General features: G+C 63.1%; 1 protein-coding gene across 1 annotated transcript; it reads right to left on the bottom strand.

Annotated features, from left to right (window-relative positions):
• Nucleotides 1-413: 413 nt before the first annotated feature.
• Nucleotides 414-14415, bottom strand: LOC149853192 (transducin-like enhancer protein 1). Its single transcript, XM_090028030.1, is given in 23 exon segments — nucleotides 414-878; nucleotides 1106-1182; nucleotides 1470-1620; nucleotides 1698-1845; nucleotides 1964-2211; nucleotides 3310-3559; nucleotides 3884-3960; nucleotides 4051-4081; nucleotides 4083-4230; nucleotides 4498-4639; nucleotides 5120-5197; nucleotides 5199-5276; nucleotides 5685-5729; nucleotides 5880-5984; nucleotides 6701-6717; nucleotides 7055-7250; nucleotides 8981-9055; nucleotides 9164-9226; nucleotides 12476-12520; nucleotides 12899-12962; nucleotides 13474-13622; nucleotides 13939-14034; nucleotides 14268-14415. Coding segments are annotated over 22 exon segments (2319 nt in total). The 5' UTR covers nucleotides 13963-14034; nucleotides 14268-14415; the 3' UTR covers nucleotides 414-770.
• Nucleotides 14416-22999: the final 8584 nt, after the last annotated feature.

Here is a 22999-nt window from a genome sequence, read left to right as displayed (position 1 = left end):
ATGGCACCAGCAGTGCATGGCTGAGATGGCTCCCCCCAGCTATGGACACCCCTGGCCCCAGGGCACAGGGACACAGCAGCCACCCCTGCTTCCCCACAACCCGAGGCAGAGAGCATGGATGACACCACAGCTAGCACCAGCACCTGGAAAGATCATGGCCAACGAGGGCCAGGCTGCAGCCCGTGGGCAGGGCTGGGCCTTAGCCCCAGGAGCAGGTTGGAGAAGAGCGGCGGAGAAGTGAGACGGGGGCTCCCTTCGGGGGAGGGATGCACTGTGGCCAGGAAGCGGGGCTCACTCCAAAACCCCCCAGGTGCCGTCGTCTCAAGCGAGCAGGGTCCAGGCCGTGGCAGAGCCCCGCTGCCCCATCGCAACACCCCAGCCTCAGCTCTTGCCCTAGCCAGGGACCTCAGCGCTGTTTTCTCTTTTTTATTAAATACAACCTAGACGCCGGCCCTGGCGCCACCCGCCCGGCCCCGGCAGCAACAAAAGAGAGCCAGTAAAAAAAAAATCCCCAACAGCTGCCGGAGTCCGAAGCAGAAACCCAATGGGAGCAGAGGCAGAGTCCTGGGACCGTGAGCCACACCGCCAGCACCCCTGAGCCCCTGCAGGCAAAGGGGGGTCCTGGTGGGGACCCCCACAGCTCAGCACCGCCCCACATCCCAGCTGGGAGGGGAAGGGGGGGTCTTTGGAAATGGCCGTCGCAGCTGCATCCAGACGGAGGGGCGGTGGGGGTGGGATGGGGGCCCTGGGGCCCCCCCAGCCATCAGAGCTCAGTAAATGACCTCGTACACGGTGGCCTTCTTGTCCCCGGAGCCGGTGACGATGAACTGGTCGTCGGTGGAGACGTCGCAGCTGAGGACGGAGGAGGATTCCTTGGACTGCAAGGGGGTGGGATGGGGTTGGGATCGGGAAGTGGCTCAGCATCCTTCCCATCCCCACCCCTCCCAGCTCCGGCAGCGTGATTGATACTGGGCTGGTCCGGGGGCTGCTCTGGGCAGGGCCAGCCCATTGTTCCCCAGGTAAGTGCCACCCCCTCAAGCCACCCCCATAAAGATTTAACCCCTCACTGGCCACTTCCCTGCCAGGACACATCACCCGTTCTCACCTGGAAGATGCTGGCGCCGTACGGCGTCCTCCAGGCGTTGAGCAAGTTGTCCTTCCCCGTGCTCACAAACCACTTGCCTGCGGGGAGAGAGCATCAATGAGTGACCCCCCCCTGGACACAAAGGGTCGGGGGGCTGCCTCTCTCCAGCCCCTAGAGCAGAAGGCCTCGGTAGGTGAGAAGGGATCACTGCAGGAAAGGCAGGTGCTGCAACGAAAGTAAAAGACCATCTCCTGGCTGGTGGGGAGGAGAGGGCAGAGGGTGAGTCGAGGCAGGCCGCAAAGTGGGGCGGAGGGAAAGAGAAATGCACAAGGTGCTGCAGCCCACAGCCTGTGGTCTGGCTCCCCCGTGGCCCCAAGTCTCTCACCGCAGGCAGCAAACTTGAGCGAGAGGACGCAGCTCTCGTGCAGGTGCAGCTGGTACTTGTCGGGCTTGGTGACGTGCAGGATCTCCACGTTGCTGCTCTCCATGCCCACGGCCAGCCACTCGCCCGTAGGGCAGTACCCCAGCGAGAAGATCTGCAAAAGGAGGCAGAGTCAGACTGTGCCTGCTGCCGGTTAAGGGGGCCCCTGCCCTCCAGGGTTTGGGCACCCACCTGGGAGCTGAAGTCGTGCTGCTGCAGCTGGCGCCCCTCCCGCAGGTCCCAGCACCGCACGGTGTTGTCCAGCCCCCCTGTCCACAGCTTGGTGCCATCGTTGGAGATGTCGATGCAGCTGGCGCCGTCCGTGTGGCCCTGGAACTGCCTGGAGCAAAGGGAAAGGGAGAAAGAGCAGGTGTCAAAGCATGGGTTGGTGTAGGGGCAGCCCCAGCGCCTGCCCCCCTGCATGCTGGGATCACCCAGGAACGGCACCCCCAACTCACCGGACCAGCGTCTGGTTCTGCAGGTCCCACACGACGATGTTGCCGTCGCTGCAGCAGGAGAAGCAGACCTTGGCATCGGGGCTGATGGCCAGGGCGTAGCAGGCGGGCGCCGAGGAGGTCAGCTCGGCCTTGATGCGCGGGGTGGGGGCGGCCAGGTCCCAGATGGACAAGGTGCTGGCTTCCCCCCCCACGATGAGGCTGCGGCCGTCCGGCAGGAGCTTGCAAGACCGGATGTAGTTGTCGCGGTTCTGGGGTGGGGGGACAGCAGAGTCAGCTTCTCCACCAGCTCATAAAACCTCCCTCCCCTCGTGCAGCCAACTGCATCCTCCTTAGTGCGGGCTGTGGGCAGCTCTCAGCCACCTCTGCGCATGGGGGATGGTGGGCAGAGACCTGGCTACCCGCCCCGCGACCAACACCCCGCTGGCACAAGGAGCCCTGAGCTTCACCTGTGCCCCATCAATGCCAGCACCTCTGGGAGCTGGGCCACAGGCGTGGCTGGCTGAGGAAGGGAAGCACAGAGTGGGAGCCTGGGGGTTCAAGTTCATTGCCAGGGTCAACAAGGCAGCCGGGGAGGCTCCCAACTCATCAGCTTCCTTGTTCACACATCCACACATGGCCCCCAGCCAGCAGGGGAGGGGAACATGGTGTAGGACACGTAGCAGTACTTGCAATCCAGCACAGTGGAGGTTAAAAAAAATACTGCTGGGGAAATCACCTGCTGCCCCCAGCACAGCCTGGGAGAGCTCCTGGGTTCACCATCCTGTTTTCCAGCTTTTCTACGTGCACTTTTTGCATATGACAAATCCGGGTCCCGTGATAGGGCTCACCTCCTGTCTCAAACCGCTACAGGGGCAGAAGCCATATTTCACCCCAGAGGAGCCGGAGGGTGCATGGGGCATTGAGGCCCAGGGGTGCCCAGGGGATGATGCCCTACTGCTCACCCCAGCAGGCTCGCACATGGTCCTGCCTACAGAGCAGAGGATGCCCTGAGACCTCTGTAAACCCAGCAGCCCACCCTGGGGTGCACCCCTGCTTGGGGACGTGCAGGAGCGGGGCAGTGGAGACGGGGACCAAGCAGGGAGCAGCTCAGACAGACAGAGACCCCCTCACGCTGAGCCCCTGCTTCCCTGTCCAGCCCACCCAGCCAGGGTGGGGAAAGGGCAGGGGCAGGAATGCGTGATGGCAGAACCTGCTCCATCCCAGCCCGAGATCCTTCCCTGGTGTAAAAGCTCAAGAGGTCCATGCCTGCCCATGCAGAGCTTTACTCCACTGGGGGGAGTCGGTCCCAACACCGGTTGCACTGGTCGCCCCCCCACTTCTCCTTCTCCCCCTGCCCTTGCCCGTACCAGGCAGTCCAGCTGGGCTACGGGCGTCTTGGTGCCCGGCTGCCCCACGTCCCACACCTTCACGCAGCCCTTGCCGCCCGTGTAGACATGCCGCGTGGAGTTGCTGATGGTGACGGCGCAGACCACCTCGCCGTGGGTCAGGGTGTGCAGCTGCCGGGCATGCCGGGGGATGCCGGAGCCCAGGAGGGCATCGGGGGGGAAGGGCACCGGCTGCATCTGCCCGTCGGCGCTCACGTGGAAGGAGTAGGCTCTGCAGGGGGGATGGGGGAAGCTGAGACCAACATCCCGGGCACAGCCCCACTGGCTGGTAGGGATGCTCCCAAGTCCTGCAGTGCCAGAGACAAGCCCAGCATTGCATCCGACAGGTCTTCAGAGCCAAGCAGGGTCGAGACATTGCCACGCATGGGGGGGTTGCCCCGCGTCTGTCAACTTTGGCCCTGAGCAGTCTGGACACTCACCCAGAGGGGGCTGTGCCCATGGCCGATGCAAGGGAACCCCCATTACGCGACCCCCAAGTCAGGTCTCTCTCCCCTACCCCCTGCTTCTCCCTGCCCCCATCCGAGCACCCACTTACGGCTTGCCCGAGGTCCCCGCCTGCATGCCAGCTGCCAGCCCGGGCACGCGCATGTGGGGATGGGGGTCATAGCCCACCTAGCAAAGCAAAGCGGAGACAGGAGGAAGCCTGTTAGTGCCTGGGGGCAGTGCCCAGAGCCCCTCCCCACTGCAAGGGGGGACACTCACCAGAGGAGAACGGCCATAGCCACCGGTTGCCGGCGGCCGCCCCGTTAAGCTGTGGGGACATGAGCTGAAGCCCCGCGTAGGTGCCGGCACCGGCCATGTCGCCGTTGACGGAGGAGTGGGCCATGCTAAAGGCTGCCGGGTACGAGCTCTGCATGGCCAGCGGGTTCCTCAGGCCCAGCGCTGGGGAGACAGAGGGCGTTGGAGAAGCCTCGGGCACCCGCACCGGAAGATGGCAGGGGAGGGGTGGCGACCAGTCACAGCCCTGGTGGAGACAGGCCTGGCCTCCTCTGCAGCTAGGACTGCCCCTGGGTGCGATGCACAGGCCATAGGCAGCTCCAGCAGCCACCAGCCCCTGTGGGAGCAAGGCCGCCTGCCCCACAGGCTGCGACCCCGAGAGCCCTGCCAGGCTGGGCCGGAGCTCCCCACGCCGCCCGCCAGCCCCGTTACCCAGCGAATCCACCGAGGTCTTGGCGGCGCTCGGGCGGAACTGCTGCCCGACACTGCTGCTGCTACTGGAGCCGGGGCCCGCGGACTCGCCCTGCGATGTCGGGGTGCTGGACTTCAAGCCGGGCGTCCCGGCCTTCTCCACCTGCCCAGGCAGGAGATGCGCTCAGTGCCCGGATGCCTCAGCGCTCCCATCTGCCCTCCCACGGCACAGCCGCCTCCGTGCTCATGGCCACCTCCCTGCTGCACCCAGCTGGGCACCGGTCAAGCTGCTGCTTCTCTGGGATCCTGAAGCCCTGGCACCCTGGGAAGCTGGGCTCAGGGAGCTGTCTCCCTCCAGGGCATAGTCATGCCCATCTGTGGGGCCCGATGGCAGCAGGGGTAACAGCCCCAGCTCTGTGGCTACTCCAACACAAATGTGCCCATGGTGCTGGAAGAGAAGCAGCTGCCATCTGCAGAGGGCAAGAGCCATCAGGGGACCCTCTCCAGGGCTGTCTTTCCCCAGGACCTTCAGGTGCCCGCTTGCCCAAGGGCCTGATTCTGATCTGCCCCACATCCCTCCCCTGCCCACTGGACACGAACAGCACCCACCGAGTGCAGCCCTCCCCGCGGCGGCCCCATGTACCGTGGGTGGGTCCTTGCTCCGGGATGGGGAAGTGCTGCGGGACGAGGCCATGGAGGTGGGGCTGAGTGGCATGGCCTCCCTTGCGCCCCAGCGGTCCCTTCTCTGCCCCGTTCTCCCGCGACGAGTACGAGTGGACGCTGTGAGGGGATGCCGGGTCCTGTGGGACAAGGGTGGGGTGAGAGGGCATTAGAGCACCCAGGCCGGATGCCCCCAGTGAAACCAGAGCACAGCCACCGGCTGGGCGGACTCCTCTCAGAGCTGGGAGGCAGCAGGGTCTAGCAGGGGAAGGACAGCAGGTTTCTGCTCCCACCCTCAGGGCTTTGTGGGCCTAAGCAGGACTCCTGGGCCCTGTCATATGTGCATGTGACCTTTGCATCCAAAGGCCAGTTTAACCCCAGGGATCCCTTCCCCCACCTCCCTAAAAGCAGAGACCCCAGGCCCTTGGAAATCCTCTCAGGCTAAGCCTGACCCCAATTCCAAACCGATAAATCGTCTCAGCCGGGGCTGGACTAGCGGGGTGGCAGCAGCGGTAGATTCCCCTCCCCACAAGCTCCGAAGCACCAACCTCGTCCACCACCAGGTTGTCCTCACTCTTGTCTGCATCGCTGCCCTGAAATGCAGAGAGGGGCACGTGGGTCCAGGATCAGGACCCAGCCCCCAGGCCAATGCGAACCCAATGATTCAGCCCCAGGTCGGGAGCACCAGCCACAGGCCCCCCGTTCTGCCCCTCGCCACCCTCAGGCGGGCGGGGGCTGCTCACGTAGTCGGTGACGAAGTCCTTCTCCTCCACCTTCCTCTTCTTGCTGCCGCTCAGGTAGTCGGAGAGGGTGCGGGTCCGCTCCCCGTTGGGCAGTGCCAGGGCGCTCTGGGAAAGGGAAGCAAGAGCCGATGCCTCCGGAGACTGAGACAGCTGGCGCGGGGCTAATCCCACCCCAACCCCCCTCTTCAAGAGGGATCAGCCCCATAGATGCCCCTGCTCCCCTTGCAGCAGAGGTGGGGTAGCAGTGCAGAAGACCCCCAGGGCCTGGGGTGGTGCTACCAAGAGCCCTCCCGATCCCCACTCCCCTGCGGGGCACGTGCTGGCTCCTCTGCCTCAGTTTCCCTCCCCCCATACAGCTCGGAGCTTCCTCTGCCTCCCGCAGGCGCACAAGGGTTCAGACGCAGCCCTGGCCCCTCCACGTGCGCACTGGGGGCGTCAAACTATCTTGGAGCTGGGGGTAGCTCGGCTGTGCTGCCAGCCCCCCAGCCCCCCTCAAGTTCAGCTGCTTTCCGGGGTGCGCACAGCTTGCAAGCCCCAGTGGAAGCCAGGCCCCCCCGCAGCACAGGTGCCCCCGCAGAGAAGGGGCCGGCGCTCAGCAGTGACCTTGGCTGCCTGGCGGGCTGCCAGCTCGTTACCCGCTGCTCGCTCGCACAGGATGCTGCTTACGGCTGCAAGCCCCAGTGGCCCCCCTCGCCGCAGCCCTCTCCCCCGCACCCCCCCCAGCCGAAAGGAAGCTTTTAAAGGAGCACCCCCCCCCCCATCTCCCTGGCCCCAGCCTCTCACAGCTGGGAGGAAACAATAAGTGAAGGAGGAGCACTCACAGGACCCGGGTCTCTCTCTGTCTCCATGGCAACGCGGAGCAGCAGCAGGGCAAGCAGGGAAGAGGGGAGGAGAGAGGGTGCTGCTGGGGGAGCCCAGGAGTGGGGCCCCCCCTCTGCACCCCCCATTGCTCTCGCCACCGGGAGCGATTGCCATCATGGCCCCCGATCCGGCCATTGCAAGGTGTTGGGGTGCCCAGCTGGAGGGGCCGGGGGACCCCCTTCCTCTGCAGGTGGGCATCTTCCCAGCCTGGCCGGAGCGAGGGAGTTGCTGTGCCCGACATGTGCCGTGACAGGTGAAGCCAAGGCTCCCTGCACTGGTGCCCCCCACCGTGGGCTCTCCCCACCCCATCCTACCTCGGTGCTCGGCGTCATGAAGCCCTCGGTCATCTTTAGGGACCAGCTGGGCCTGCGCCCCCAGGGCCCCGGAGAGCGCGAGCAGCCCCGAGGCGCTGCCGATGCTGGCCAAGGCGCTGGACTGCATGCCCGAGGGGTGCGGGGTCAGCGGGATGGGCGGCGCATGGTGCGAGAGGTGCTGAGCCTGCAGCTGGTGCTGGGGAGAGAGACAAGGGGAGAAGGCAGCTGGGTGAGACACGTGGCGGCTGCAATGTCGGCCGGCGCTTCCCGGGCCTGCCCCTGCGGCCCGGATATGCCACGCAGGCTCAGGGCTGGCGACCCCGCACGCCGAGAGCTCCGGGAAGTCACAGGCTTGGCATGGCCTCCCCGTACCAACGGCCACACAGCAGAGGACACGCTTTGGGAGACTAGAGGGGGTCACGGCAGAGCCAGGCCATTGACCCAAGGGCCCACAGCCTGCAGCGACCGGGCTCCCCTCTGCAGCAGGGCAGTGTGTCCAGCACCCGGGCTCGGGAAGTCTGCAGGGGGGCCCCATCCTTCAGGCCTCCTGTGCCACGGGGATATCCAAGGCAGACGGGGGACAGGAGCCAAAAAGGCAGGAGCTGCTGGGCTGCAGCTGGTGGGGGTGGCCGGCGGGCAGCAGGTAGCCAGGCTGGAGCGGCAGCAGAAAGCAGCCTCAGCGACAAGCCTTTGCTCCAGGCAGCCGAGCACCGTGCCCCCTCCTCCCCGTGCCTTGGGCGCGAGCCAGCTCCAGACGGCTATTGTTGGAGGCTCGTGGTCAGAATCCCTTCCCACAGGACATCTGTCAGCTCCGCTTGTGAAAGACACGCCAGCCCTGGCCAAACCCGCCTCCCCGCTCCCCAGAGCCCGACACCTCCGCGCGGGCTCTGCCCCACGGCACTCGGCCCCTTCGGGGTGGGAGACACAGCAGGGCGGAGGACTTTTTCAAAGCTGCCACTTGCAGCTCGCAAGCTGGGGAGTCGCTTGGCTCGGCTGGCAGGTCTTGCATCGCTTCGCCCCAGGCTGGGCACGGGGCGAAGGGCTGAAATCGCGTCGATGGGGCCCGTGGAATCAAGGGGGCACTCGTAGGTGCGGTCGCAGATGCTTCAGAGCCTCAGATGGAGCAAGCAGCCGCCGCAAAATGGCAGCCCATAGCCATCCCCTGCCTGGATTGGTCCCTGTGGCGCTCCCCCAGTCTCTTCTCCCAAGCCACTGACTGGTGCATGGTGCCTCAGCGGTTGTTCCCGCGGCTGAAAGGCTCCCTCGCGCTCATTAGCTGCAGTCCAGACGCACGGTGCTACCATCCCCTTCCACCACATCCAGGCTGGCATCCCCCATCCCCGGCTGCCGCGCTGGCCAGGATGGAGTTTGTTGATGCCACGCGTCAATCTGCCATCTTTCTTCACCCAGGTCCCGAGGCCTGGCCTGGCCGCTCCGATCCAAGGGATGGGTCGCTCTCCCAGCTCCCGAGCAGGCAGGAAAGCAGCATGAGGGGGTGGATCCTGGTTTCCTGGATGCTTCACATGCCCCTGGCTGATGAGGCTGGAGAGCCACATGCATCACAGGGTCCTCATGGCTAACACAGCAGCCGTGGGAGACACCCGAGGGCTCAGGCGTTTCCTCGCATGCCCCCTCCTACACAAAAACCACCCCTCTGAGGCACGGTGCTGTCTGGGGCAAGGGGAGACACCAAGCCTGAAAGTCCGGGAGTCTGGGCTTTCCTCCCCTCCACCATGGGCCGGGAGGAAGAGAAGCCGCGGCCTCGCCTGGGCCTGCTGCAGCTGGCTCTGCAGGCAGGGTGAAGCTGCCGTGGCCCCATCGGGATGGGGCCATGGTGGGGGGGAAAGACCACGACCCCAGGGCAGGTGGGGTGGGGAGGGGATGGCTGAGGCCAGCCGTGGGGGAGCAGGGAGGTGGTTCACATACCCCAATGGCCGCATTCAGCTCTGCCATAGTCACCTGCTTGGCTCGCTCCACTGCCTGGACCACCTGCTGCTGGTGCTGGAGGGGACAGAGACCTGCCGTCAGCTTCCGGGGGAACGGCTCCGGCCTCCCTCACCCGGCCCCGACAGAGCCCAGGGACCCTGCCCGCCTGCCCACCGCACCCACCTCCTGCGACAGGAACGGGATGAGCTGGGCGCAGATCACGTTGAGCCGCTTCGCGATCTCCGTCTGCAAAGAGAAGGCACAGGCGGGCATCAGCAGCGCCCGGGAGCCGCTTCCCTGCCTCTGGGCCTGGGGCACAAGCTGGCACAGGACCACGGGGCTGGCTGGGCCATGCTCTGCTCCACCACTGCCAGCACCGCCTGCGGGCCCAGGCTGCCAGCCAGAGCCCCTGGCACCCAGCCTGGCTAGGAGCCATTGTGTTCACTGCAGATCCCAGGAGCAGGGGGAGAGTCACAGCCAGACTACAGGGCCTCTCTCCACACCCAGCCCTCGGGAGACCCACTGCCTTTGTCTGGCTCTGACCTGCGCCTCTAGTGGGGCACACCCCCCGCCCCACGCAGCTGGCCCAAAGTGCCTGCCACATCCCCACCTACTCCAGGGGCCTCGCAGGACAGCACGAAGGGGACAAACCACTCAGGCACACAAGGCACCCCTGTCCCCGCCAGCACCGTGGAGGGGGAAGCTCACAGGAGCCCTAAAGGAGCAAGCCGGGCCTCCAAGCACCCGTCCGTGCCCCCCTCCTGGACCCTCAAGGCCGTGCATTTGCTAGGGCAGCACACAGGAACCCCGAGCCCTGCCCCCACCCCCGAAATCCTTCTGTGAGTGACAGCCGGCGAGGTGCTCATCGACCCTGGGGGTGGGGAGAGGAGCCTCTCCCGCCTCCCCACGCCAAGGGGTCTCCCCCCGCTGCCCAAAGGCGGGCGCTCGGTGGCGCTGGGAGTGCTAATTGCTGCTCTCGCTGCTTTGCCAGGAAGCCCTGGAGAAGTGCTCTCGTTACAGCTGCTGTTTTTCTGCAACACTTGAGTGCCACGAGCAATCAGAAGGACCGAGGGCAGGAAGGGGGCGGGAGACCACATTTCAATCACTGCCCTGAGCCGCCGGGCCAGAGACCCCCTCTGCTGCTGCCCTTCACACCCGGCGGATGAGCGACAGGCAGACGGAGCCTCTCAAAGCTTGTACAGGCGGGTGCTTGCAACTCCCCCGAGCCCACGGAGTACCTTTCCCTCCTCTCCATCTCTGCCCAACGAGGGGAGACGCGCCCGGTAGACCGATACCCAGCGAGTGGGCTGGAGACCCGCCCAGGGTAGTGCAAGGCGCTGGCGGGGAAGCCCAGACACTGGGGGTCTAGTGCCAACCACCGGCCACGTGACCTTGGGCAAGTCATTGCCCCCCGCACCAGGCAGGGACGGCTTCATGCCTCCACACAGCACCTGGCACGAGGGGGGCTCTGCTCTGGATGCCCCCCAGCCCAACAAAGCCAGGCAACACGTCACCCCCTCTGCAGACCCCGGCTGCCAAGACCCACCCGGCGGCACCAGAAAGGGCTCTGCCAGCTCCCGCTGGAAGCCAGCCGGCCTCCCCCTCCCCCAGACGCACACCAGCCCCTGGAAGGAAAAAAAAAAAGCCTTGGCAGCAGGTAGTTGCTGGGAAGGATCTCGCCGCCTCCTGGGGCCGCAGTGATGGATTCTCCTTCCTAATGCACTGATGGGCAGCTGGCTCCTCTGGGAGCACTGCCTCCGATTCGCCTGCACTCGTTAATGTGCAATTTACTGGCACTTTAACGCTCTCAGCATGAAAAATGATCGTGCTGTTTTCAGGGCTCTTCCCCCCTCTCCTTGCCTGTCTTTCGCTTTGGGTGTAAGAGCCCAGGTCCAGGCAGATCTGGGTTTCCACCCCCCCACCCCTTCCCCGCTTCCCCTTTACAAAAGGTACAGCACAAAAACCTGCCAAAAATATCTCCCTGGCTCCAGGCCGCAGCCCCCCCCCACCCACAGCTTTATAGCACGGCACAGAGCGGCTGTTAAGATAGAAGCCAGCCTCCCCACACCGAGCCGAGGAATAAAACCCCAGCCTGGGGCGAGGAACCAGAACCAGGGCTTCCTTCGCCGCGTGGGATGAGGCCGGCGGCTCCAAAGCCCGCAGCCCCTTTGCTCCCGCCAGCTCCGGGGCAGGGCAGGGCAGGGGCTGCCAAGGGCAAACGGGTCTGGGTCCTTTGTGCTGGGCACGGACAGCACCAGGATCTGCTGCCGGCCTTCATCCGGTTGCCCGTGGGCAGTCAGAGCCTGGCAACGTCCCCTCGGGGCTCCGTGTGCCCAGCCCACCAGCACTGGTACCAGCTGGGGGCACCGGGTGCCTGGCTGGAGCCGCGAGCCCAGGCTGCATCTCCACCCCCCTGCCAGTTCGCCTGCCCGGCCATTTTACGACGGAGATTCCTTGTTGAGCACCGAGTTAATGAGCCAACCCTTCTGCCAGCCTGCGATAAAGCCAGATAACAGAGGGCCCGCGCGGCTTGGCGGAGTCGCCGGGTAGGGGTCTCTGCCCGGGGAGGGAAGCCCGACCTGCCCTCCGCGCCGATGCTGCCCCAGGCCTCCCGCGTGGGCAGCTCCCGGCGCTCGCACAATGGCCGCGGGCTGCCAGAGCCCAGACGTACGGGCCCTTGTTAAAAGTGCAGACAGCGCGCTGGCAGGCGGCCAGCGGCACCTGGGACCGGCAGTAAATATTGCCGGCTGCGAGAGGCAGCCAGATGAAGTGAGCAGGCAGCCGGGCCCCCTCTGGGGGAGGCCGGGGAGGGGAGCAGAGCGGGGTCCGTCTCCCTGTCGCCCGCCGGGTTTCTGCCCACCCGGCTGTCCAGAGCGGCCTGCGCCTGGAGCGAGGGGCTGCAGGCCAGATCCCACCCCCAAGGCAGGAAAGGCCGGGGCTGGGTTGTGCCTGGCTCTGGGTGCGAGGTTCCCCGGAGGCCGGGCACGAGCAACAGTTGCACGACCAGAGGGAGGGAGGGTGGGTGGGAAGGGGGGCGCTGGGCTCAGGCACCCGCTGCCAGGCTGCTCTGCAGCCTCTTTAAAAATAGATGAGGAGCAGCTGGGGACCCGGGGAGAGAGAGGGAGCAAGGAGGCAACAGTCACATCTTTTGGCCCTGGGGGGGAAACTGTTCACTACTTCCAGCTCCAGCCGGGCCCCCGAGACTGCAGAGATCTGCTGCTCCCCCTTCCCCACCACCCCCTGCACAAGGAGGCCAGGACACATCCCACTCCCACCCACGGCTGGCCACGTGAAGAGGTGCCCGAGGTCAGGTGGAATTGGCTGTGCAGGCGCCCAAGAGCTGGGCACGCCCGGCACGGCCCCTCACACGGCCCCGGTGCACCCCTGCACGGACCCGCGCCCTCCAGCCAGGTGGCTGGGGGCAGAAGGTGGCCACAAGGAGACGAGCGGCGGGGAAGGGCCCAGCGAGGCAGCAGGCAGGAGCCCGGGACTCACCTGCTTGTGCATCTCGATGTTGAGGCCGTAGGACATCTCGTAGTACTGCAAGGGAAGGAAGCAGCGTCAGGCCGCGGCACCAGGCGGCCTGGCCCTGCGCTCTCGTGGCACCGGGGGCTGCCAGGACCGGGAGGTCCCACCCGACCCCCGTACGCTCGCAGCCCAAGACGGTCCCGGCTCCACGTCCCTTCCAGCAACAAGGAGGGGGAAGCCACCAGCATCTCTCAGCCCATCGCCTCCACGGCTCGGAGCCGGGCGAGGACAGCAAGGCCGAGACGAAAAACAACTCGGCACCGGGGCAGGGCCCAGCTGCTCCCGTCTCCAGGCCCAAATACAGGTCAGAGCCAAGGGAACCCAAGGGGATTTGGCACCAAGCGGCTCAAGGAGCCAGCTGCCCCCAGCCCGGCCCAGGTGGGCACTCACCATGACGTAATGGCGCTGGATTTCTGTCTTTTCCGTTGCCAGTTTTTCACATTCTAGCTTCAAGCTGTGAAGAGAGAGAGAGAGGCAGACGGCGGAGCCTGAGCCGCCACGAAGCACCAGCTTCCAGCTTCACGCGCGCGACCCCCCTGCCACCCCCCGTCGGTCCCTCCCGCAGCCCCTGCCCCGTGCAGCCAGGCCGCAGGGCGCTGGGACGCCGCCCCATCTGCTTTCCAGACGCAGGCAGCCGGGGGCACTGGACTGCAGCAGGACCAGGACCCCGACGCTGCGAGCAAGGGGGTGTGGCACGGCCCAGACACAGGTCCCGCTCAGCTCCAGCGCAAAGCGGGCACAGAGAGGGGCAACCCCGGCTGGGAGAGCACGCTCCCTTCAGGAGCAGAGGCCGCTCCGTGCACAAGTGCCATCCACGTGGATCGGTGCCCGTGACGGCGCGTGCGGCCGCTTCCCGCCAACGCAGCCCCAGCGCCGGAGCTGGAGGTAGCAGGGGAGCACGTGCTGCCAGCCCCGCTCGGTGGCACCGCTCCTCGCTGGCACGGAGCGGCTTGGCAGCACCATACCTGTGGTATTGGTTTTGCAGGAACTGGAATTCCTCCTTGATGCGGTCCAAGGTCTCCGGGTAAGTCAGCTTCAGGGACTGGGGGGTGCTGGAGACGGCGCTGGCCGCGACTGCCGCGGCGGTAGCCACAGGGGGGGCTTGCAGATGGGCCTGGGCGCACGGCAGAGAGGGAAGAGCAGGCATCAGCGCTGCCCCCTGCCAACCACGCGGCCTCCTGGGTGCCCGCGATGGACCAGCCTCCCCTGGAGGACGCGCGCCCCGGGGAGGGCCCCAGCAGACGCTTCGAGGAGCCGAGGGGGAACGTGGCATTCGTCGCCCCCCGCTCGCCCGGCGCGGGGGCCACGGCTCCACGTCCGGCTGGTCTTCCAGCCACTCCCGCGCCGGGCCGGGCTGGCAGCGGGGCCCCGGGCCCCGGCACAGAGTTTCGCAGGAGGGCCGCGCTGTTCGGGGCGCGCCGGGCACTCACCGGGGGCCGGTTCTGGGAGAACATCTTCGCGGCGGCGGCGCCGGGCTCCTGCGCCCGGGGCCAGGCGGCTCGCCAGCGCCAGCCCCGCCACCAAGCCTGCGAGGGGCGCGGAGGGCGGGGGTCACTGAGCAGCCGCGGCCCTCGGCCCCGGCCAGGCTCGGCTTCCCGGGGGCCGAGGGCAGGACACCCCCGGCCCCCGGAAAACAGCCCCCCCGGGCTCTCCCCAGAGCACCCGGACACCCCCGCCCCGACAAAAGCCCCCGGCCCCGCCCGCGCAGACAATGCCCGGCCCCGCAGGGCGGGCGGGCGGCGGCGCGGCCCGGACTCACCGGCGCGGGCAGGAGCCGGCGGGAGCGGAGCGGAGCGGAGCGGGGGCTGCAGCCGCCCCCGGCCCCGCCCGCCCCGCCCCCCGGCCGGCCCCGCCCCCAGCTCCCGGCCGCGGCAGCGATCAATGAACGTGCGCCCGCTCCACGTGGGGCCTGGCTCGTGCGGGCGCTCGCGGAGCCGGCCGGCCAATGGGAGCGCGGCGGCCCCACGTGGGCCGCGCCCAGCTCGCTCGCCATTGGGCGGCTTGGGCCGGCGGCCGGGGAATGTGTCAATCCGCGGGAGCCGCGCAGAGGAGCGCCGGGCTGCGGGGAAGGCGGTTAACCCCGGCGGTGCCGGAGCGGGGCGGGGCGTGCGCGTGATTGCGCGTGTGACCGCGTGTGTCACTGTGCAAGTGTGTGTAAGTGTGCATGGGTGACACTGTGTGCGCACGTATGTGTGATTGTGTGTGGATGTGACGCTGCGTGCACGTGTATGTGACACTGCATGTCACTGCGTGTGCGACAGTGTGTGGCAGGATGTGTGTGATTGCGTGTAAGACAGTATGTAATGGTGAGTGTGCACGTGTGTGACAGTGACAGAGGCTGTGTGTGAGACTGACTGTGTCTGTGTGGTGTGTGTTAGTGTGACTGTAATTGCATGTAACCGCGTGTGAGTGACTGTGTGCAAGGGGCCCTGCATGTGTATAACATTGTGTACGTGTATAACATGGTGTGTGTGTAAGGGGCCCTGTGTATGTGTAAAGGATTGTGTATATATGTGTATCAGATTATGCGAGTGTGTATGCAACAGATTGTGTAGGCCTGTAACAGATCGTGTAAGGGGCCATGTAACAGGTTTTGTGTGGGTGCATGTGTGTGTGTGCATGTGAGTGACACTGTGTATGTGTGTGTAACAGAGAGTGAACACTTGTGTGACTGATGTATGTGGGCATAAAAGGATCGTGTGTGTGTGTATGTAAAGGATTGTGTATATGTATAGCAGAATGCATGTGCATGTGTGTGTGAGGGGCCCTGTGTGCATGTGTGTAACACTGTGTGCAGAAGGGGCTTATGTGTGTGTGTGATATATTATGTACATACATGTAACAGTGTGTGTGCATCCAGGGTTGTATGTGTATACGGTACTGTGTGTGTAAGGGACTGTGTGCGCCTAAGGGATTATGCGTGGGGGGGGTGTTTGCATGTATGTGCATTTGTGCACACGTGAGGATATAAGGGAGTATGTGGATGTAAGAAGCCAGGTGTATTATGTATAAGGGATTGGGTGTGTGTTTGTGTGTAAGAGATTGTGCATTTCTTTGTCCATTTGTGTGCTGGGCATAATCCCATGTGCCAGAGCTGTGCCCCTGCGGGTAAATACACCCTCTGGAGAGGCCGGGTGAGGGGAGGACCTGGAGCGGTTGCAGGCCCAAGGCCCGTAGAAGAGCACAAGCGTGTGCACAGGTTTCACAGGCACAGGTACTTGGTCCCATGGCCAAGGGATCTGCTTGGGGGTGAACTGTGCACAGAAATTGGGAGATACCTGTGACATCATTAATAATAATAATAATAATAGTTATTATTATTAATATTAAAGTTGATTATACTAGTGATAATGTCACCGTTAATAATAACAACAATAGTATGTATAATATGTAATGTACAATATTATAGGTGTGTCTATACGAGACACCTTAATGTGCCTTAGCATGGTTTATAGCACAGTACAGTTGTGTGTCTACACACGTGCACCTTTACTGCGCAGTAAACTAGCCTAATTGCCCAAATGCAGGTATCAAATTTAGGCATGGTTAGTTAATGCGCAGTAACGCACATGTAGACGCAACCTATATATATACTACATCTAGAATATAATAATAATTAGTATTATTACTATTGGTATGATTTCATTATTATTAATGTTGCCATCATCATCCATATTATTATCACTATACCCAAACATCCCATTTTTCGGCTTTTCTCCTCCAATTTTTCTCTCCCAACAAGGACCAAGACCTCTGAAACACCGCCGCAGGTCCCGATCCCGGCCTGCTCCATTTCAGGCGCCTTCTGCACATCATCGATCGCAGCGTGGCCTGGTGTGTTACACACGTGCACGGAGTGGGAGGGAGAAGCCAATCTCGGCATGCGATGATTGGCAATTCTCAACGAGGGGCACCCTGCGGTGCCTCGAGATGCCATTTCGTGGGGGTGCCACGCTGCTAGGGGTGCAGACATGATTCACAAGATAGACCCAGCGGTGCCAAATGGGGATCCGTGGTGTCAAACCCACTTTTTCTGAAATGGCCGTGATGGGTGTAGCTGGACGACCTGGGACCTTGTAACTGGTTCCCAGTGGGGGGGAATTTTTTAAGATCCCAGTTCCTCCAGCTACGCCTATCACAGCCACTTCCGACCTGGAACGAGACCCCCCATCCTGAAAGCCCCGGCCCTGGGGAGCGCCCATTTGATCGCAGGCATCCGAGTAAATCTGGCGAGCGGGGCCCTGCCGAGCCGCCGCCACCTCGGGGGCTTGAAATCCACGTGGGCGAAACGGCATGAAATTCAATTGAACTCCCGGAGCAGGTTGAATTGGAACTCGGGGACTTTGATCCGCGGAAATGTTTCACGCCCGAAGCTTAGAGCCACTGAGATATTTATTCCTCGCTGGTTCTCGGCCTAAGTAGTGCTCCCAGGGCTGGGTTTTAATATGGATTGCGGTGCGGTTTGGAAGAGGCCGCGCCAGGGACAAGGCAAAGGGCCCCCCCAGCTCTTGGCGAACAGCCCCCTGCCCTTTCCAGCGGCTGGGCAGTCAGTCCAGGATGTGGGGGCTCCGTCTTCTCCGTCGCACCCTTACCCCCCTCCTTTTGCAATCGCCCCCCTGGTCTCAGCAAAGAGGGAAGAAGCACATTGCACATGCCGGCAGGTGCATTTTTGCAGCTTTTATTTAAATTTAGGGCAAGGGAGTGTGTGCTGGTGGGGGGAAGCTGACAGCTCCTCTCTGAATCATTGCTTCCTCTGTGCAAAACACCAGGGAATCACTCAAGAGATCGCTAGGCCTGTCTTAGGGGCGGGGGGGGAGTGGAGCTGGAGTTTTCTGTTGCGTTAGTGGGACCGCTGCCAGCGAAGCTATTTCCCTTTCACTGCCCCCCATCCTGGACACGCGCGCACACACACACACACACACACACACGCGCACATGCACAGAGCCCGGCACCATAACCCCGGCCAACTCTGCAGGGCAGATCTTCCCCCGCCCCCCACCAAGATGAGGACTGAGCAGAGCTGTCACACAGGGCAGGGAAGGAGGCTTGAGGGCTGGGAGCCCCCAGAGCGGGGAAGGGAGCAGCTAGGCAGCATGCATTCTTGTGCGTGTGTGCATGCGTGTGCATGTGTGTGTGCGAGTGCATTGTAAAGCTGCAAGGCTCTTCCAGGGATGGCAGCACTTCCAAGCCAGGGAAAGGAGGGGCAGGGGGGCAGGCAGGTGGTGGTGGTCTCTTTTTCATTCTTGCAGCAGTGTGTGTCTCTCTCGCCCATTCTCCCTGCAGACAACCACATGGGGGGAGGTGTTGGGGTTGCCTCTCTGTAGCCCTGCTCCCCTGGGGCACCCGCTTCTCTGCTTCTCAATGTCACCTTCCAGCAGCTGCCTGCACTCCCCCCTGCCCAGAGAAGCAGGGTGGGCACAAGGGCTTGCTCTCCATTCCCTAACCCAGAGCAGCTCCCGCAAGCTGCTGCAGCAGGCAGTCCTCTGCCAAGGCCCCCCTGGAGCTGGGGGGGTGGGGACACAGGGGGATGATGGGGTCAAGCAAAGCCGATGTCGAGGGCTGCTACTGCATCCCAGGCTCTGGGGAGCTGCCCTTCTGCCACCGCTTCCTGCAAGGTTGGCTTTTATCCCAAGGGAAACCAAGGCACAGAGCAAGCACCTAGCCAGAGGTTTTGTGGCACGGCTGGGAACAGAGCACAGGTGCCCCCTGACTTGGAGGGCTCTGCTCCAACCGCTCTGCTCCAACCACTCAGCCCCATTGCCTCTAGCAGCGCAGCCCAGCAGGCCCGGTCTGCCCTGCTCCTAGCTGCCTTGCCCCTGCTTACCTGGACCTTTCTCTCTCCCTCTCCCCCACATTTTTTCCCCACAACCGGAATGGGCATTTCTGCCCCCCCGGCCATGCTGGAGCTGTACGAGATGAGACGGGCTCCTCTTTGGGCATGTTCCTTTATCCGCGGCCCCTGGCATGGTCGTGGGTCAAGCCGGGCTCAGCGAGCGGGACAGGAGCTGCCGAAGCAGTTCTCCGACTCTACCCTTGATCCCCCACTGGCTGCCATGACATCCCCAAGATGCTGCAGCCTCCAGACCTGTTGCAACCGGAGGAACATCCCCAGACGCTATATTTTGCCCTGACTTATGATTGTGCTCACAGACCTCAGAGTCAGCACCAAGCGGCGAGCAACAGGGGCCAAGTAACAGCACAAACCCCTCTTGCCTCTATTCACTGCTCACGGGTTGTCCCGGCCTGCTTGCAATTTTGGGGGCCCACCATGGGAAACCTTAAAGGAACCCGATGGATACTCAGCACCCTCCAAAGCTGGTGTCCTTTTAAAGGGCTTGACATACCCGCGAGGTCTCAGACCAGCACGGATGTGTTATTGGGGTCCAGGAAGAAATAGAGGCACAGCAGGATGGCTTTGCTATGGACACCCTCTACAGGGGAGGCCATAGCTCAGATTCAGAGGCTTAGGGCAAGGCCGATGGGAGCTGAGAGTCAAGTTTGACTCCTTCTCTCTCCAATCTCTAGATGCAACCACTGTATGAGTGTGCAATTATCCTCACAGCCAGGCTGGAAGGGGCTTTGGGAGGCCAAGCTGCCTAGCCTGCCGCTCTCAGCCTCAACCACCCCAAACAAACACTGGTGTAAGGGCTTGCTGGGGCCAAGCGTGCAGAGCCAGGAACTGAATCTGTGTGTTTCAGGTCCCAGATGAGCACCTCAATCACTGGGTCAGGTCCCCCTCAACCTCATCCAGCCCTGATCTCTCCAGCCTCAACCCCTCATTAGGTCCCCTGGGGCAGCAAGTGTAGAGTGGGGCTGTGATGGGGCCGTGGCAGCGGGTAAAGAGACGAGTTAGGAAATAGAAGAGGGTTTCCCAGATTAGAGGGTCAAGTTGTGCTAGAGCTGACAGCAAACCTGGCAGGGAAACCAGCTGATCTCTGACAGTAGCCCAGGGCCAGGTAAACGCTCCAGGAAAGCAGGAGCCTCCCTGGATGACTTCTTGCTGCTAGGTGCTGAGAGCCACTTTCAGCAGCAACCCTGGGGCCTGAAATACAACACAAATGAACCCAATCCTCCCAAAAGCAAGAGGATTTAAGGCACGTGTTTTGATGGGGTCCCCTAGACCAGGCAGGGAGCAATGGCAGCGCAGCAGAAGGACCTGCAGGTTCCCTGCCACCTGCACCTGGAACTGGAGGGGAGGATTTGGAGGGTGACACCAGGAAGCTCCATGCGCCTGGTGAATTTTGCAACCACTCTGAGTCCACAAAGCCCCTGGCTGGAAGCAGCAGCACTGAATACAGGGCACGTAAATTAAAATAAAGATCCAAGCTGTTACAGCGCGACAGACATCGCCTTCATTGTGCAGAGCTCAGTGCATGAACCAAGCTGGACTGGCCCGCTCCTGGTGCTGCTACCAGGACACCCACAGCCTGTTTCCCAGACACCGAAAACATCCTCCTTCCCTGTCACCTGCACGATGGCCTCTCTGTCCCCACCACAGCACCAGAGGGGAAGCCACAGCACCCTCCTCCTCCGCCCAAGCAGATGCCTCGCGTGCAGACAGGTTGCCATTAGCGGTGGCTGTTCTCTTAACCCAGCTGCCAGCTATAAACCTGCTCTCAATGCACTCAGGCATGGAGCAGCATTTGGGAGAAGACGCTGCCCTTTGGGGGGAGATGGAAGTGGGGGGGAACTGTGGATAGCTGAGCTGGATCTTCCATGGTGCCACGCAGCTGCCCTTATTATATTTTAAAATGTAATAATGGAGATCTTGCTATTTTTGTCACTGGCACAGATCACTCCTGGAGCAAGGCCATCAATCTCAAGGCGTGGAGAGGTGAAGCAGCTTGGCCAAGGTCATGCTGAGGCGGCACCGGCAGAGAAAGGCCCTGATCCCAGCCCCAGGCACTAACCACTCAACTGCACTCCCTTTCTGAGGCCTCTTCTGAACAGCAAAGCACTGCTCCAGCCTGGACGAGTGCAGCTGGTTTGGGGGGCTTTGTTTAACCCTGGTGAGTGAGAGGGGTGGTAGTCAGGATGCTTTGAGGCTGGGTGGCTTTCTGCTCTAACCAGCATCATCAGGAGGCATCTATGCACATAGGAGACAGGGAAAGACCGCGATGGGGTAGCAGAGGGGTACGTTTCGAAGAAAACAGTCAGTACGGAGTGGAAACGGAGCAGAGAAGTCCAATGCCCTAGAACAGCAACCCTTCCCCTCCTCTCCCCCTTTTGAAAAATGAAAGCTCCAGTCGTAGCCTGCACCCAGCAACAGCAGGACAGCCAGCGCTGGTGTCTCAGCCTGATTGCGGACTCGTGGCTTTGTTACCTGGGCCTCTGCCCCACATGTGGGGGCAATGAGGGAGCAGGTCAGGATAACGGGAAGAAGAAAGCGGGGGAATACCAGGGGGCAGGAGGTTTGGCCATGGGGCATCTCAGCCCCAGGAGCTCATCGTGTCATGCACAGGGAAGAGACTCAGCTCGGGTGCCTGGCTCCCTCACAGCCAACAGAAAGGCTTCCTCCAACATTAGCACAAGCAACAAGCAGTGACGGCATCAAGCTGATCTCAAATCATCCATCCCGATCCCCTTTGCATCAAGCGGATCCAGATCCGCCAGCTGGGAGAGAGCCGGCAGCCCTCCGCTCCCCGCACGGGCCCAGGTGGGAAGCCTGATGGAGCCTGACAGCCCTATCCATCACCGCCCGGCTGCTTTCCCCTTCCACCTGGCTGCTCATCCTCCATCACCCGGCAGGAGGGGCGGGCGCTGGCCTGCCGAGACCTCCCGATGCTGCTTGAGAGTTGATGGATCAGCAAGCCTTGGCCTGGGAGGCCAGACTCCAGCACTTTCCAGCTGAACTGGTGCCAGGGGCGGTCATGCCCCTTAGACTGAAAATAGCCCCCCAGGGCTGGTCATGGCCAAGCAGCAGAGACCCAGAGTCCTGGGTGGGTACCAGTGGGTGCATGCAGGGACCTCTATAATGACCCCAAAAGAAGGGGGTAAGAGCTGGGGGGTCAGTCTGAGATGGGGCATCATTTCCCCTGAAAACCCCAGCTAGCAGGTGGGGGGCATGGTCCCCTCTCAGCACCGAGCAGAACCAAGATCTCCGCAGTTTGCCCTGCAGCTGCCCAGAGCTGGCCCGAATGCCCATCCCAGCTACCCATGCAGATTAATTAGGCTACAGGCAAATGGGCCATGAAGAGGAGAGAAAGGGCTGCCCTTTGCATCGGCTCTAAGGCTGCATCTGTGCGTTCCTGCCCTGATTACTTTGGGGCTTCACCAAGGTGGGACAGCCTGGAAGGCTGTAATCCCCCCATTCCAGTTGCTTGCAACATGATATAACTGCTCCGTCTGTGCCCACCTGTGCCTGGAAGTGGGTTGCAGCCTCCAGCGAGGCACCCAAGGCAGGGCAGGGTGGGCAGGCGGACGGTCCACAGTCCCTACACAGTCCATTATCCTTGATCTCTGGGCTCTGACCATCTCCGTAGTCACCCTCCCTGTTTACCCAGGGCTGAGATCAGGCGTCCAGGGCAGCCAGTGGCATTTCAGAGCATCTTCACTGGGAATGCAAGTGGGGATGGAGGACACAGTCATGCTCGCACAGATGCCGCCGCTGGGAAGAAGGGTTAGGGTGCTCGTTACTTATTCAGTAAGTGCCTTATGGCAGGCATCCCTGGGGGCTCTGCCCGCTCCATGTACCCGCCCCCAAGCGGGCAGCTGCAGCAGCTGCACTGGTAGCAGGAGACTCTTGCAGCTGACGAGTCCTGACAGGGCGGTGCTAGGAGGGGGCACGGGGGAGCAGAGGACTGGGGGGAACTCATGGCACAGAAGACAGGGCATGGCTGGAGGAAGCTCACTGCCCAGGGTTGCTGAGGCAGGGCACTGCTGAGGAAGCTCACTGCTCAGAGGGCACTGGGCCAGAGCACTGCTGGGGGAAAATCACTGCCTGGGGCACAGCACTGCTGAGAGGAAGCTTACAGCCTAGGGGAGACTGAGGCAGGGCACTGCTGAGAGGAAGCTCGCAGCCTCAGGGAGGGGGAGGGGCACCCCCCATGGCAGCAGTGCCCCCATGAGGCTGGGAGCGGGAGCTGGGGGGGGGCCTCCAAACCGCAGGAAGCGGAAGGGGCTGCCCGAGCCCGCCCTGCCCTGCCCCCCCCCAGCCAGGAAAGCTGCACTCGTGCTGCCCCCTGGCGGCCGCACTGGGCAGCATGTGCCTGGGATGGGGCCCCTCCTGCCCCTGCACTGGGAGGGGGGGACCCGTGACTGGGGCTTGAAGGGATGATTCTAGGGGGAAGCTCACAGCCTGGGGGGGCACTGGGGCAGGGCACTGCTGAGGGAAGCTGGCAGCCCCGGGGAACTGAGGCAGTTGACCCAAGGTGGTGCTGCTGGGATGGGAAACAGCTGTCCCCTCCTCCCAACCCCCCCCCCCCATGTGGGGGCACCATGCTGCCCCCCCACCCCCGCACTGCTGTGGCTACCTGGCTTCTGACTGCTGCC

The sequence above is a fragment of the Crocodylus siamensis genome, chromosome 14 (genome assembly GCF_052110815.1).
Source record: "Crocodylus siamensis isolate JL-2025a chromosome 14, ASM5211081v1, whole genome shotgun sequence".
Taxonomy (NCBI): Eukaryota; Metazoa; Chordata; order Crocodylia; family Crocodylidae; genus Crocodylus; species Crocodylus siamensis.
The sequence above is the reverse complement of the archived record's forward strand: the minus strand, read 5'-3'. Positions and strand labels throughout refer to the sequence as shown.